At 45.7% G+C, this 12,861-nt stretch overlaps 2 protein-coding genes across 4 annotated transcripts; both read left to right on the forward strand.

Moving 5' to 3' along the window:
• The first annotated feature begins 5,574 nt into the window (after window positions 1-5,574).
• zbtb8b (zinc finger and BTB domain containing 8B) lies at window positions 5,575-9,488 on the forward strand. 3 transcript variants are annotated; one of them, XR_007963399.1, is made up of 6 exons: window positions 5,575-5,736; window positions 6,238-6,430; window positions 6,556-7,429; window positions 7,514-7,692; window positions 7,844-8,765; window positions 9,012-9,488. XR_007963399.1 is itself a non-coding variant. In XM_052071978.1 (6 exons), the coding sequence occupies exons 2-6, from the start codon at window positions 6,257-6,259 to the stop codon at window positions 8,641-8,643; spliced, it is 1,527 nt and encodes a 508-aa protein (XP_051927938.1). In that variant the 5' UTR covers window positions 5,575-5,736; window positions 6,238-6,256; the 3' UTR covers window positions 8,644-9,488. The 3 variants fall into 3 exon arrangements, 2 of the variants coding, with proteins under 2 accessions (XP_051927938.1, XP_051927937.1); XM_052071978.1 differs by having other exon boundaries at window positions 7,844-8,140; window positions 8,641-9,488; XM_052071977.1 differs by having other exon boundaries at window positions 7,844-8,140.
• Window positions 9,489-9,841: 353 nt separating this feature from the next.
• On the forward strand, window positions 9,842-11,423 carry LOC127604743 (uncharacterized). Its single transcript, XM_052071985.1, has one exon. The coding sequence runs from the start codon at window positions 9,960-9,962 to the stop codon at window positions 10,563-10,565; it is 606 nt and encodes a 201-aa protein (XP_051927945.1). The 5' UTR covers window positions 9,842-9,959; the 3' UTR covers window positions 10,566-11,423.
• The last annotated feature ends 1,438 nt before the right edge of the window (window positions 11,424-12,861 follow it).

Consider the following 12,861-nt stretch of genomic DNA (forward strand, 5'->3'; position numbering starts at 1 on the left):
CTGTATGCTAACTACATTTGAACCTCTTTTCAACGTACCTCGCCGACAACGTTTCCACCCCGATAACGTTCACACTTCAAAAATTCCCGATTTCACGTCATTCATTTTTCCATTTGGCCAGTTTGCTGACAACGAATACCTCTCTAATGTCAAGTTCATTATCGCAGCTGGATTTTCCCCACAAAATTGGCCTTCGTTACAACGAACCATGGGAGTTAAGATAAGATAAGATAAGATAAGATAAGATATCCTTTATTTGTGCCACAATGGGGAAATTTACAGCCTCCAGCAGCAAGAATGTATGTAGAAAGAAGAAGAGAAAAAAAAAAACTGATAATGAACAAAACGGACAATTGCGAAATTCCCCCCCCCCCCCCTCCCACCCTTATCATGCCTCACTTGAAGCAACAGACGTGGAGAAAAAGTGCCCTTCTGCGCTATGAGGCCTTCTTCACAGTGACATGGGAACTGGCACCAGAGTGGCTCGCCAATGTCCAAACTGGATCCATGAGGGAATGGATGTGTCTGTCTTAGGCTGCTCCTTCCAATTTGGGGGACATTCTGTGAGATTTACACTTTGGCTGTGTTTCGGCGTACGGACTGTACGGGATAGCGGATGGCGAGAGCTGATGCGAGCGGCTCGGAGATGGAGCTATGCTGGCCCAAGCGTGACAGCGAAGTGTCAGTCATGGGTGCAGAAGGGCAGCAGTCATGGGTGAGTCCGCTTGTCACGGTGGGACGGAGAGAAAGTCCTCCCTCCTCATCCGGCTCCCCCGCGCAAAGATAAATAGAGAGGCTAAAAGGCGGCGAGGAGGCGCAGAAAGGAGCTTTTGTGGCTTCTGAGTGGGGTCTCTTTCATGGCCGTTCCCACAGCATTGAGCATGATGACATTCACAATGTTTCACGCGCGCACACACACACACAGACACTTACTGATGGGACTGCGGTGACTTTCGCTGGTGCCGGGCCCCAGACGAGATGGCGAGGGACCGAGGAGCCACAGGCAGCCATTGTGCTGTCGCCGCGGAAACCAGTCTCTTTATGTCAGACATGTTTTTCTGTTTGTTTTCTTTTTTAGAGCTTTAATGTGGGCAAGGGTGAATGTTTCCCCTCTCACCCCCCCCCTCTTCCCCACACCCTTGACTGATCTGTGTTGTCTCCCCCCCCCCCCCCACCCCAACCCTCCCCCACGCCGATAGTCATCTTCTTGCTCCCACCAATCCATCCGCATTTGTTTTGCACTTTCCCCCAGTTCGAGTCGCCGTCTCGCTCACGTTGTCCGTCATTGTTCCCGGTGAAGAGCGACATTCGCTCCGACAGTTTGTCATACAGTTGTCGCAGCGTCGTGGCCTGTATCCTCATACTGAGCTTTTATCTTCACAGCCTAACCAACAAAGTCGAACGCTATCTATGCGCGATGCTGTTTGACTTCCAAGTACTTCTCAATTCCAGGCTAATTTTCCCACAGGAAATGATGTAGAGTGAATGTGTTTGTTCCAGGCACAGATTATCATCATCATAAATGTTTTATTAGCTTTGCAGGCAATGGTTTGAGAATAGCAACACAAAATCAAGAGGGGGGCGGGGGGCTTTTTAGACAAGGAAGATGTGTGGCTTGTTGAAGAGAATCACAATTTAATGGTCGCTATTGCCGCTCCGTGACTAGTTTTGATCGCATCTGCTTGGCATAATCGGTGTATGCGTTTGAGTTTAATTAATATTTCAATGGTACCTTGACTTAGAAGTATTAAATCTGAATGTAATCAATATTCCCTATTGAAATGAATTGCAATGTCAGTAATCAATTTATGCCTCATCCAAAAAAAACAACAAAAAAACACCACTATTTGCGTATTTTAAAATCATTAATTAACAAAGGTGGAACAAGTGTTCCTTTAAGGGGCGTGGCTTGCTGAGTGATGACTTCTGAGCTTGAGTTTTGTCAACTGTTTTGCACCAATCACCAAATGGCTGCAACTGCATCTGCAATTGTTTCTCTCCCCCGTGATTTGCGACATCGAGCGTAAATACTTTGGGAATGCAGCTTGGAAAATGTTCCACCCAATTTTATTTGAACAGCATTTTGTTCAGCGTTGGAGCTTCCACTCTACTTTTGCTTCCAGGCTCATGAAAAACAAAAGTTCTGTTGCTGAACTATTATAAAATCACAAGGACATGCTGGAGAATATATGAAAGAATGCTATGTTTGTACTCACAAAAAAAAAAAAAAGGAGATGCCTGAATGTCCTCCAGTGAGTGAAATTGGAAAAGCGGAGGGTTTCTATTTTTAAGTGCGTGAAGAATGCCGCTCAGTGCCATGTCTCAAAGGCCCGCCGGCTTGTAATCACTTCATTGTGACTTGCGCATCACATCCAAGATTGAATCTTTTATGGGCCACACAGAACAAAGAATAAGTGAGAAATGAAAACGACTGTGCTTAATTGAATGACTAATGGCTAATATTAAAAATATTACTCTCAGATTTTTTTTTTTTCATGCGGCGCACTGTATGGAAGGACTGAAGGGGAAGTCCACAGTAATTGTCAGGAATGTGTCCAGAATACACATTTGCTCTCAGCCTTGCAAGATGCCACGTGGCGGGTGAAGCGTCGTTGTTTTACCCCCCCCCCCCCCGACACCCTCGGTGCAGCTCTTTGACAGCCTCTTCGTATCTCAAATCCTTCTTATAACAAAACACCTCCGATTATCAGGGAGGCATCCATCCACACGTCACCCCCGTGGCATTTCAGAGGAGCAGTCGTGGGCTCGGGGGGGGGGGGGGAAAATGTCGTCCAAAAAAAAAAAACTGCCATCGCTGAACTGTACCGATGGGCCACTTTTAGCTTTCCCAGAAGAGCTTGCACGGAGTGCGCAACTTCGATGTTGATCATCAATATCACTTTCAGGGAAATTATTTTTGGTCTTCATGCAAATTTTTGGGTTAAAGTGAAGCAAAGAAGATTTGATCCAAGTCTGCAAAGATCAATACAACTTCTTTACATTTTATTTGGTTGCATAACAGCTTTTTGCTACATCTTCTCCCTCTCGTCATTGTGATTCTTGCCGCATCGGTCAAAATTGCAAACTAGCGTAATGTCACGATGCCCCTGTCTTACTTCCACCACTTGTTTGATTCTACTTGCACGTCACCCCCTCCCTGAGGCGAGACAATTGCCAATGTAGCCCATTGAAGTTAGATGACAAGTGGAGTCTGGAATGAATTTTTGTCAAACTCCTCCGCAATCCTAAAACTGTCCACATCAATCCGACACAAGTCAAGTCACGCGACTCCAGTTCGGCACTTCTGCGAAAAATATGAATTTCAACGGTCAACGTTTTGTTTCGGACTGGTGTGAAAGGCAGACTTTGTGGGAGACGACGCCGAAAAATCCTGCTGAAAGGCAACACGTGTGCCGCAAAACCATCGCTACACAATCTCGCTCACTAGTACCGCAAACAAACAGTCAGTGTTGCGCTCAGACATGAGCTATGTTTGAGGTCAGCGTCTGAGGGCTCTCGGCTAACTGCATTTAGCACAAGCGGGCTTTGATCGTCTCGATCCGCCTGCGGCAACGACATCAGTTTTTGGGGCCCTTTGCAAACGGAAGTTTGTGGTGTGGGAAGGCTCCGTGGTGCTCGATAGACAATAATAAAAAGGCTGGCAGATTTATTTCAGTCGGGAATTCGTTTCGTCTTATCCGACGAGTGATGAAAAGAGCGCGAGATGCGTCGGGCCGTCGCTCTCGCAACATGAAATGATAATTACAGAGAGAAAGAGAGAGGAGAGCGCTGTCTCTCCCGAATAAAAAGGGGCGCCTGCTGTATTAGACTCCCAATCATTGCCCCATGTGAGATAAAAGGACAACACGCACCACATGCCCGTTGTTCACTGGCCAAAATTCACAAATAAACCAAAGAAATGCAGCCGCAGAGGCGAATGTTTCACTTGTGTGTGTGTGTGTGTGTGTGTTTGTGTGCTTTTGCACCAACCCACCGCAGTCCGCTCTGGTCTTTTTGATCCCCGGTTGAGGGCCCTCTCCGCGGAGCCTCGCTCGGAATTCCTGAGATTCTGGGATCATTCAAACGTTTCACGGTACATACTTGCTAACCCCCCCCCTCCCACCCCCCCTCGGGACACGGCGCTAGGAATGGAAAATGCCACCGCGGTCCCTCCATTGTCTCGAGCCTTTAATCAGGCTCCCAATGCGGCTTGCGCTGCCACCGTGGTGTGTTGTCTCAGCCTGGGAAAATGCAGGCCCGAGTGCTCGTCAGACCACAAGGAGCGAGGGGTGCCGCTGCGGGCCCTCAGCGCCAGACTGCGGCCGCCAGTGCGGCTGACAACACACAATGAGCGTGGATGCAAAGCGTACATGAAGGCACTTTGCTTTTTAGACATCACAGGCCGCATGAGTCTGTCGTAAATCACAAGCATGGGCTTTTTCCTGTCCTGGAGAGGTTGCTCAGTGGAGTAGTGAAACATGTCAACAAATGAGCATTGAGTAGAAGCTGTTTTAAGATACCTGGCAACATCCCCTCGGAGGGATTGCACACACTCCTGGAAAGAATCAAAACACAATTTCACTGATATCTTGGCACTGAGCTCTACTTTTTAGGGAAGTATTTTGCCTAGCACATTCCATGTGATTCCCTGTATGGCATGGAGATAGAGTGAATATTAAAACGAGTGCCGTGGCACTCTAAGAAATAACGTTTTCGCCATATGTCAATCAAAATAATATCTTCCAGATGAAAGGGAAGTCCAGTTTGGGATGCAAGTTAAATGTTCCTCAGTACAGGGGGGTCCTCTGTTGTCAAGAGTAAGATTAAGTTTATTTTGTTGATCATCAAGTTGGCACCGCTGTTGGTTGAATGTATTCTATTCTTTTTATTATGTACTGTATAACTTTATATGATGGCAACGCTTCATGTATTTTATTATATTCAACTCGCGGAGAGGACCCAAACTTCGCTTGTGGGTCTAGAGTGGAAAACGTTTGGGAAACCCTGAATTAGAGCAAGATTAGTTTCGGTTGTAATTTAGTGCTGATATTCATTTTCATCATTTTATTTTATTTTTTAATTGGGCTCTTGTAACATGGATGTGGGTTTTTCCACAGCAGGCCATAGGGAAAATATTATGAAGTCAATAACTGTGGGAAGAGACGTGTGGTTTATTGGCACTGGTTGTGCCAAGTAAATGAATATTAGTTTCCTAATTTGTTTCTTTGAACTTGGAAGACTATTTCCGCCCTTAAATGGAAAACTATACTCAAGCACAAAATTTATAGTTGATTTTTTTTCTTTCAAAGAGACCCCACTCTTTTATTAAATTCAAGGTTGACTTTTCTTTATTTAACAGCAAGGAATGTTACGTGTGAACATAAAATTAGATTGCACAGCTTGGAAGTCACATGTTTTTTTTTAAATGGACTATTAATTGTGTTCACTAATATAAAATGCTTCTATTCATTTGCCTCCCAATGGTTTATTAATACTTTATTTTACTTCATTGAAATCGAAGTTGTCCTTCCCTTTTCCATTGGTCGTCACTTGTGGGCCGCGCCCACGTAACTCCTAATTGGCTAAACGTAAACGTCAATCTCGGAATACCGGAAGTGTTTATGCTGTACAGTACTTCGATCGCAGAAAAACCTAGAAAATAATGCTATTAGCACTAGCAATTTAATGTTTTCAAGATCACGACCCATCATCAAGAATTTTTCTGGGTTTTGGCGAGTAAGTCATGTGGTTCAATTGTGTTTTTATTTAACACGCGAATGAATGAGGTGCTTGCGAGTGGCCGCAAATGGTTTTGTAACTAGCTAGTTAACGTTAGCCGCGATTGATAGCCTGAAAACAAAGACAGCGTCAAGCATCAACTCTCGTGTTATTAAGTTGCACCTTATAAAGGCGTTCAACACGGTCTTATATGTGGCTGCATTTTTTTCCATACAAATCCACTTTGAAATGTTAAAACAGCTTGCCATAATATGTAGACGATTTAGAAGAGCGCTATAAAGCATCCTACAGTGAATTGCGCACAATCTCTGGAGTTGTTTAAGAACCAAGGCATTTCCTGCTCGTAAAAAGAGAATCAGGAAACAATCATTCTGCCACATTTATTATTTTTATTTTTAATTTTGCCACTCAATTGATATCAGCGTGGCTGCATTTCCATTTGCCCTCGTATTGTTGATGTTGATGTTTTTTGTTTGTACTCTTCCTCTCTCCTGGCAGAGCCCACTGAAGTTTCGTCATGGAGGTGCCTTGCTACCTGCCCAAGCTTCTGTTTGAACTCAACGAGCAGCGCAAGCGAGGCTACTTCTGTGACTGCAGCATCCTGGTTGAGGGCCGTGTCTTCAAAGCCCACCGCAATGTCCTGTTTGCAGGAAGTGGCTACTTTCGGGCTCTTTTGGTTCACTATTTACAGGTGCAGTGGTATTTTGATGGTCGACCACAGTCTGTTCTGGGATTTTCCGCCCATTTTCCATACAGTCCAACACCAACTGTGACTTTTAAGTCAATGTTCCTAATTGTCTATGAATGTTGTTTCAGGATAGTGGACAGCGCCAAAGCACAGCATCATTAGACATAGTTACAGCTGATGCCTTCTCCATCATCCTGGATTTCCTCTACTCCGGCCGGTTAGCCTTGAGCAGCAGCAGTGTCATCGAAGTGATGTCTGCGGCCAGCTACTTGCAAATGACCGACCTGGTGAATCTTTGCAAAAAATACATCAGCTCCTCTTTGGAAATATGCAATAAAGACAAGGAAGGCATAACCGAGGAGGAAAATCCAGGACAGGAAGGACGATACAGACCCGCGGACAGCGGCACTCCTGCTGCATCCAAGTTGAGTAGCGTCGGGGCCATGGAGCCTTGCTCACGGGTTACGGAAGCAGACGCAGCATCTATAAAGCCAGCAGCGAGCCCTTTGTACATGCCTGGCAACAGCCCACCAGGCCCAAGTCGAGAAGCGGACTCCGACTACCGGTCTGTTAGTGAAAAACCAAAGGCACACACGGATCAGACTAACCTCTCCTCAACGCTGTGTTCCACTTTGACTCACGAGTTAGTGAACCCCAAGATAGAATATGACCCCGATGAGGAGCTTTTGGAATCCCCTGACAATAAAGACCTTGCGTCATCATATCCCGGACCTTCGGTCCCTCATCACAGCAGATCAATCCCGCCAAGTTTTTCCATGGAGCGCTCCTCTGTGGGCTACAGCTCTTCCTTTAGTGCCAGGCAGCTGATGGAGATGCTGGCCAGGGGTGAAGGTCCCAACCCTCTGGTGGACCGAGCGGCCCAGCGCATGACTCAGAGACCACCGGGTAGCATTTTAGGAGTGAGCCGAATTGAGGACAGCTTGGGTTTTGTGGGATCATCTGTGATGGAAATTCAGTCGGATTGGATAGGAGAGGATACAGGTACAGCCAACCAGATTGGTTCAGTGTAGTTTGGGAACTTGGTACCTGCCAAGTCGATTTTCTACGGCCTCTTCTATCCCGCAGGTGACAGCTTACTGGTTCCAGTCAAACTGCATAAGTGTCCCTTCTGCCCGTACACGGCCAAGCAGAAGGGAATTATGAAGCGCCACCTTCGCTGTCACACAGGAGAGAGGCCCTTCCCCTGTCCAATGTGTGGCAAGAGGTTCACCAGGCAGGAACATCTTCGCACCCATGCCCTGAGCGTAAGACGGTTTAAAAATTATACATCGATTTTTATTTTTTTTAATTTTAGCAAGGGCTTTAAATTGTGCCAAAAGGAAAATGGTGAATATGCGGAGGAACCATGTCCACTCATTTCCCAACCGCCGCAACTGTCTGTGAACCCCCAACCAGGTCCATCGTCATGACTTGCCCATGTCATGCAAGAGCTGCAGGAGAATCTTCTCCGGGTCCAGCGTATCTCCAGGCTTCCGACGCTACGGCATCTGCGACAGCTGCAACTGCGTGACCACCACCCACGTCGACTCCACCCCGCTACACCCGGCCGGCCAAGCGGAGCCCACGGAACGTGAAGAGGGCGGCGCCGATTGGGCCAGTTTCATGGACGAGGTGGACGAGGTGGAGGTTGGTCGAGTGGAAGACTTAGTGGAGAAACAGATGCTGGAAAGGCAGCTGGCCGCGTGCAATGACGTAGGTCACACTTTGTGAATCTTTAGAATTCCTCCCTGATCGTCATGAAGTCTATTTGTAGAATATTCTTTGTTTCTTTGTTTTTTTTTTTTACAAATATCTCTTTGACTCGTGGAGACCTCACCTTGATTTAGGTTAGCTTAAGCGGGGAAACACACATTTAGTAAACAACTTAAGCAATTTTTAAAATCATGACCCCACACACGAAGGAAAAAAAAGGGGCAATGAAGTGAGCGTCTGATGATACTTGTCACGCCACAAGATCAATCTTTCAGAGGGCACCGACAATCATGCTTTTGCCGACTTGGACCGGAAAAAAATGAAAATGCTGAAATCAGGGCCAGTTATTGGTGTTGCCGTGCCTTGCTCTCGGTCCATAGATACTTTATCGATTACATTTTGTGAGGGTTTTTAGGCCATCGTTTTTAACCCCCTTCTGACTTGTATGTCCTGCGTGTGTTTTTATTAGTTTATCTTTTAATATTGAAAATGCAAACAAGTGATAACCATTGAAGCCCGGTGCATGGCTCGTGCAAACGTGTCCAATGAGAAGCAGAGCGCTGCTCTCTAGTGGTGACTTCACACACTTGCCAATTGACTTTTGGAAGGCACTGATGACATGGAAGTGAGTGTTTTCTTTTATTTTTCGAGGACAATAATGAACTTCTTTCTTTAAAAAATAAGTAACATTCGATGTATTCGTATGTAGGTTATTTTGGTAGTTCAATCACTAAATGGCAGTGGTGGAAAGTAATCAAATACAATGTCATTTTATCAAATATTTTTACTTCACTTGAGTGTTTAATTTTCTGACGACGTTTTACCTTTTACTCCCGGCATTGGAAAACGTTTATGTGTACTTTCTATTCAGGACTTTTTGAAGCCTCCATTTGAACAAAGATGTAAATTGAGGTTAAGTCAACTGCTATGGAGATCTTGGTGGACTGAGATCTGAACAGACGGCAGCGACATGGAGAAACATGACCCGGTGTGAATGAACGAGGATAGTAACAGATTCACAGAAGGAAGATCCTCCACATCCACGGTTTTATTGAAAAGATTTGTTTGCTCCTTGTTGACTCCAACAATGACGGCGATGAATGCGTTGCCTCATGGTGGCCAAAAACCACAAGCTTTAACAAATTCAAAATGTGTCTGTCCACTCTGGAGAAGGGGCGGGGGGCATCACACAAGTAAGGTGGATTTTTTTTTTTCAGTTATCACAAGCTGTTATTTTATTACTCGTTATTTCATTGGGAACACTTGTTTTTATGGCATAAAAGTCAAGCTGGTTGTTTTTCCCTTGTCAGAATGAACACAAAATAAGTTAATAAAAGAGGAGAACTTTTGGGTGCAAGTTTTTCTTGCTTTGCCAGGCCATCAAATTGTGATACGCGTGTCCTAAAAATATTAAGAATAGAAAGAACTCTAAAATGCAGTATAATCTTTACAAGTGTACTCTAGTCAATCTTTTTACATTGCTATTATTTTAATGTTCAATGTTTATACTTAACCGTACCGTTTATACATACATTTCCGGGTCGTGTGCATGCATTATTTTGTACTTGGATATAATTTAGCATCATATTGGATTATTATATCATTACCGGAGGTGAATTGGTGCTTTTCCTTCATGCAATCGTCACAAATCTAACTGCAGAGGGCGACATTGAGCCCAATGTAGCAAACCATCGACCGTAGAAGAAGAGCCCCAATTCGTCATTGTCAATACAGTACAGTCGACGGAATATGTCGACTCCTTGAAACAAAAGAAGTGGCACTCGGTTGAAAGGGGAATCGGAGCTGCCTTTTCCAAAACATGGGCAAGTCGCGGGACTTGACTGAATTCGAGCGAGGACTGATCGTCGGCGCTCGAAGCGCAGGCTGCAGCATCTCGGAAACGGTCAACCGGCTGGGCTTCTCCAAGACGGCGGTGTCGCGGATATACCGGGAATGGTGCGTGAAGAAGAAGACTAGCAGCCTACGGGGGACCGGCGGGAGGAAACGCCTCGTCGACGAGGTTGGCGAGAGGCGGATGGAGCGCGTGGTGGAAGCCAACAACCGGGCAACGGTCACGGAGATCCAGACCATGTACAATTTCAGTGCCGAGACGCCTATCTCGCACAAAACTACCCAGAGGGCCTTGAAGCGGCTGGGCTACAGCCGCAAGCCTCCCCGGCGGGACTCGGTGTCTCGGACCGCGCGGAAGAATCCGGTGCCCCGGACCAAGCAGCAGGACCCCGTCCAGGGCTCTCCACTGAAAGAACAGACTGCCGTGTCGACGGACTTGGCTGGAGGCAACAGTGCGGAACAGGACACGGGGAGTAAAACTCGGGAGACTTTGCCATACGAGGGTGCCCCCGTGAGTTGCAACCAGACGCTCCCCGAGGTCGAAGTCCCTCTACAGGGGTTTCAGTGTTGGTGAGGATCCACATCGCCTGGAGCCTTCAGATCACCAGTGCCTGTGGCTCTATTCTTACTTTGAACAATTAATTTCCAACCCTGGACACATGACCCAACTTTTGTCGTCATCAACATTGAAATGCACTAGCATAGTAAGCCGAGGTGTTCATACAAAAAGTGCATTTATTGCTGTAAGCCATTGTAACGCGATGCACAGTTGTGTATGTTACCACCGTGCTGAAAGATAACATGAAAAGCTGCACTACGATTAATCACTTACGCTGTACTGTGCATTCATTTAAAATCTAACTTGGAGACGCATTTCTTTGGATAGGAACACACAAGTGGTTTACTTACAAGTGAAATCTAACCGAGCATTACTTGGCAAATGTGCTTTTCTGGATTTAAAAAGTTCAACAAGCTGTGAACATATTGCACAGTTTGAAAATGTACTTTGTGTGTGTGTCTGTGTGTACTACTAGTGGTACTGCTCCGCACTTGAATCTCATTTGATTTAATCCGTTATACCTGTTTTTCTTAAAGTATTTAACAAGGCCAGAAGCAAGGAGCTAAAAACAGTCGTGAGCAATGGAATGTTTCTTTTCTTCCCAATGAAGTTCTTAAATTATATTTTGATCCATGTGTCGATAATTGAATGCAACTGGAATTGTCTTGTCTGAGGTTGTTGTGTTTGAATGTGATTTTGCACCTTACAGTTATTTGTACAGATTTAATTTTCACTTGATTTGAGTCATGCTATGAAATTCACCCGTGTCTTAAAATTTGCATGCATTTGTGGCATTTTCCTGAGAGGGTAACATTAATATGCCTGCGTGTTACTAAATATTTGTTATTGTGTATTAAATGTATATTTTAGTTACGTGTGTCCACAGTTATATGATTACTTAATGACCACTGTCAACATTTTCATTTTAAACACAACTGTTCTCATCAACCAAAAGAGCACCATATTTACAATGAATCGAATTTTAAATTGTAGTAACTCAGCCTAGCCGAAGGGGGCACGAATTCTCCGAACAAACAAACCACAGAAGGAGAGCTTTATTTACTAGTCGCTCATGTTTGCATATTGAGCTAGCTCCCTTCAAAACAAAAGGTTAAGCGGCCCCCGAAAGAGGAATTTGTCACGTTTTCCCCCAGTCCAAGCATTGGACCACCCTGGGGACACATGGGCAAATCGCGGGACTTGAGCGAGTACGAACGGGGCCTGATCGTGGGCGCCCGAAGCGCGGGTTGCAGCATCTCGCAGATAGTCAATCGATTGGGCTTCTCCAAGACGGCGGTGTCTCGGGTGTACAAAGACTGGTGCTGCAAGAAGAAGACCTCCAGCGAGCGACGGGCGTGCGGGAGGAAACGCCTCGTTGACGAGACGGGCGAGAAGTGGATGGAGAAGGTCGTGGAGGCCAACAACCAAGCCACAATCGAGGAGATCCAGACGTTGTACAATTTCAGCGTGGAGAAGCCCATCTCGATCACGACCACCCAGCGGGTCTTGAAGCGACTGGGCTACATGCGGGGCTCTACCCAGCGGGATCATGTGCTCGAGACCGCCCCCGTAGAGAACTCGCAATCTGAGGAATTTGTGGACTACGAACATGTCGGAAAAGGCTGGATCCTTCGCGTCAATGACGGATGTACCGCGAGTTCCAGTGAGACTGTCCGCATGGTTGGAGCAACCAAAGCGGGCTTGCCGTGCTCGTGATGACCGCAGCGCGGACCCTAAAGACCACCGATGCCTGTGGCCCCTGTGCTCCAATGTTTAGTTTATTGCCCCGTGCACTTTCTTGCATTGCTCTGTCCCACTATTGTACATATTTGATGATTTTTTTTCCACGTGGACAATCATTAGCTTACCATTAGACTTATACACTTGTATGCAATTGCATTTTTTGCACTGCTAATTTGCTACCACGTGACTATTATTTAGCGACTGACAGCTTCACATTTTATTGTCACGCATTAGTTTGTTTTGTAGCATTTGCATAGAGTGGTTTGAGACCACTCCACCAGCCGATGGCGTCACTTTGTCAGTAATTAAAATATATTGAGATTTTTTTTCAAGATCACTGCTATACTATGCACTATATGCACTATATTCTTTCGATATCATACACTTAACATTTCCATTTTCTATCCATCAATCTATCCGATAGGACAGTAGTACCTAATGCAGACTGAAGGGTGCATCATTGAATCCATTCGACCACATAGCTACAGCGTAGAAGAAGACAGTTGGGCTCAGGCACAGAGCTCGGCGTACTTGGCATCAAAACAAGAGGCACGAGGTAGGTTGGGGG

The sequence above is a fragment of the Hippocampus zosterae genome, chromosome 7, assembly GCF_025434085.1.
Source record: "Hippocampus zosterae strain Florida chromosome 7, ASM2543408v3, whole genome shotgun sequence".
NCBI lineage: Eukaryota > Metazoa > Chordata > Actinopteri > Syngnathiformes > Syngnathidae > Hippocampus > Hippocampus zosterae.

Coding starts and splice junctions, on each gene's coding strand:
- zbtb8b (XM_052071977.1), top strand. CDS start 6,257: ATGGAGGTGCCTTGCTACCTGCCCAAGCTTCTGTTTGAACTCAACGAG. Junction 7,430..7,513: donor TTGGATAGGAGAGGATACAG/GTACAGCCAACC, acceptor TCTATCCCGCAG/GTGACAGCTTACTGGTTCCA. Junction 8,141..9,011: donor AGCTGGCCGCGTGCAATGAC/GTAGGTCACACT, acceptor CTTTCTATTCAG/GACTTTTTGAAGCCTCCATT.
- LOC127604743 (XM_052071985.1), top strand. CDS start 9,960: ATGGGCAAGTCGCGGGACTTGACTGAATTCGAGCGAGGACTGATCGTC.